Source organism: Gavia stellata, chromosome 26 (assembly GCF_030936135.1).
Source record: "Gavia stellata isolate bGavSte3 chromosome 26, bGavSte3.hap2, whole genome shotgun sequence".
NCBI classification, from domain to species: Eukaryota; Metazoa; Chordata; class Aves; order Gaviiformes; family Gaviidae; genus Gavia; species Gavia stellata.
In genome coordinates this window covers 8,339,648-8,342,119 of record NC_082619.1, presented here as the reverse complement: position 1 = coordinate 8,342,119, position 2,472 = coordinate 8,339,648, and the positions used below count along the sequence as shown (strand labels likewise).

Genomic DNA, 2,472 nt, shown 5'->3' with positions numbered 1-2,472 from the left:
AGATGAATAGCACCACAGATAGCCACACTAGGACTTGGGAAGAGCTCTCATTTCAAGCTCAATTCCTCTTCCGTCTCCACAGAAAAAGCAGAGATCCAATGGAAAAGTGCAAGATTTTATTCACGATCATGATACACACAAGCAGGGACTTTCCCACAGTGTCTTATAAATAAGAAAAAAAGATCTCTAAGCAACAGGATCCTCCATCATCCTTTGTGTCTCACACACATCCACAAGGCATGTGGACCTGGAGAATACCTGGTATGCAGTGTACGCCTTGCCACGCTTCGGCCTCAGCAGTTCACCATTTCTACACCATGGTCTAATACATACTACAAAGTCTGGGTGGAGGCCAGGGCTTTCCTAAGTCCTTTCCTCAGGGCCTCCCTGACTTCTCTGTTCCTCAGGCTGTAGATGAGGGGGTTGAACAGGGGCGTGAGGACGGTGTAGAAGAAGGAGAACACCTTGCTGAGCTGCCGCAGCGGGGCTGTTCTGGGCAGGACGTAGACAACAAAGAGGGAGCCATAGAAAACGGCGACAACGGTGAGGTGAGAGGAGCAGGTAGAGAAGGCCTTCTGCCTGCCCACGTTGGATGGGATCCTCAGGATGGCAGCTATGATGCACATGTAGGAGGCCAGCGTGAACAGGAAGGGGAAGACCACATCCAGGAAACCGAATATGAAAGCAACAAGTGCGGCCATGCTGGTGTCACTGCAGGCAAGCTCCAGCAACGGGGTAAAATCACAGAAGAAGTGGTTGATCATCCTGGGGCCGCAGAACTGTAGCTGAGGCAAGAGAGAAGTAAGTACCGTGGAGACCAGCAATCCCAGTAGCCAAGACCCAGCCACCAGCTGTAGGCAGACCTTCCAGGTCATGAGGCTTGCGTAGAGCAGGGGCTGGCATACGGCCAAGTACCGATCGTAGGACATGGCTGCCAGCAGGTAACACTCAGCAGTTGCAAAAGCGGCAAAGAAATAGAATTGAGTCACACAGCCGTGAGCAGAGATGGTCCTGTCCCCAGTCAGGAAGCTGGCCAGCAGCCGGGGCAGGATGGTGGAGCTGTAGAAGGTCTCCAAGGAGGAGAGATTGCCCAGGAAGAAGTACATCGGGGTGTGCAGATGCTGCTCTGCCACCACCAGCACAATGATGAGGATGTTCCCAACCACAGTCACCAAGTAGATGATGAGCGAGAGGAGGAAGAGTGTTGTCTGGGGCGTGGGAACATTGCCCATTCCCACCAGGAGGAACCCCAGTGGTGATGTCCCATTATCCTGTCCTCCTTTCTCCATCACCATCACAGTTTGGTCTTCTTTTTTTGCCACATTTTGAAGAGGGAGACATTTAATAAAGAACATATCTGTATTTGCTTTAGAAAGAATGTCTGAATGATCCTTTAAAAAGGACTTTGAATGAGAAGAGGAAGTGATTCTGTGCTATAGCAGACAACTGAGATGGTCCTGTGAAGGGCTCCCTGACTGAGGAAAGGTGAAGAACAGGTTTTCCTAGACGAGAGTCTGCTTCTGACCATATCCATGAATTGCTTCACATAGTTGCTGAGAGGCCAAGTTCCTACTTTGGCATTCACAGAGCAAGTCCTTCTGCTCAGGCTGAGAGCACTGTGTCTCCTGTCTTCAACGTTATCCCCTGAGCACCCAGCTAACTTTTCAAGGGCAGAGAGCTGTTTGCTCTAAGGCAGGAAAACTATGCCTCAGAGAGGCAAAAGAGTTATCTCCCCCTTCCCCGAAAGATTCCTAAGTGAAAGTATGCAAGGCACAACACACTTTCTCATCCCTCCCCAAAAAAGTTTGGCACTACACAGGGCGATATATCTCAACTCTTATTTTAGCAAGAGACAGTTCCCCTTTTCTCCTGCCCCCCGCCCCCCACCCCCCCCCCCCCCGGCAAAACCCAGGTCAGGGATTACAAGCTGAGACATGCAAGAGACTGTGCAGTGGCATTGTATGAGTGAATGCCTAAAAGCTACTAATTTGAGACTCTTTGGGGATAAAAGGTGATTTTTGTGCAGGGAGGAAGGGGCAATCCACCATCAAAGACCCACTGGGTAAACAACAACCCCCAAACTTTTCCCAACACCTCCACCATCAACTTGCACTCCAGCTTGAAGGGGTGACCTGTGTGCTGATGATGCTTGAGCGTGAAGACCAGGGTCAGGGTCTCATCGTCTGCCTCTTCCCCACCATGGTCTTTCCTTCCTTTGGTCCATGCCCAAACTCTGAACTAGGGCTCGGGCATTGTTCTGCCCTTGTAGCCTTCACCCAGCAGCTCCGCAATGAGTCTCCAGCAGCACCCAAATGTCCTCTGCTCTGTGCGGTGTCCTGGGGTATAAAGCAGAATTCAAACTCCCAAAGGTTTTATTCTGCCTCTCAGCTTTCTAGGGATTACACATAGCGAAAACAATATAATTGACTCCCTGATGGGATGGCAGCTCTGAGCTGCTGTAAACCTCACCAT

At 50.6% G+C, this 2,472-nt stretch overlaps 1 protein-coding gene across 1 annotated transcript; it reads right to left on the bottom strand.

The window, feature by feature from the left end:
- Positions 1-332: 332 nt before the first annotated feature.
- Positions 333-1,295, bottom strand: LOC132319249 (olfactory receptor 5B21-like). Its single transcript, XM_059829573.1, has one exon. The coding sequence runs from the start codon at positions 1,293-1,295 to the stop codon at positions 333-335; it is 963 nt and encodes a 320-aa protein (XP_059685556.1).
- Positions 1,296-2,472: the final 1,177 nt, after the last annotated feature.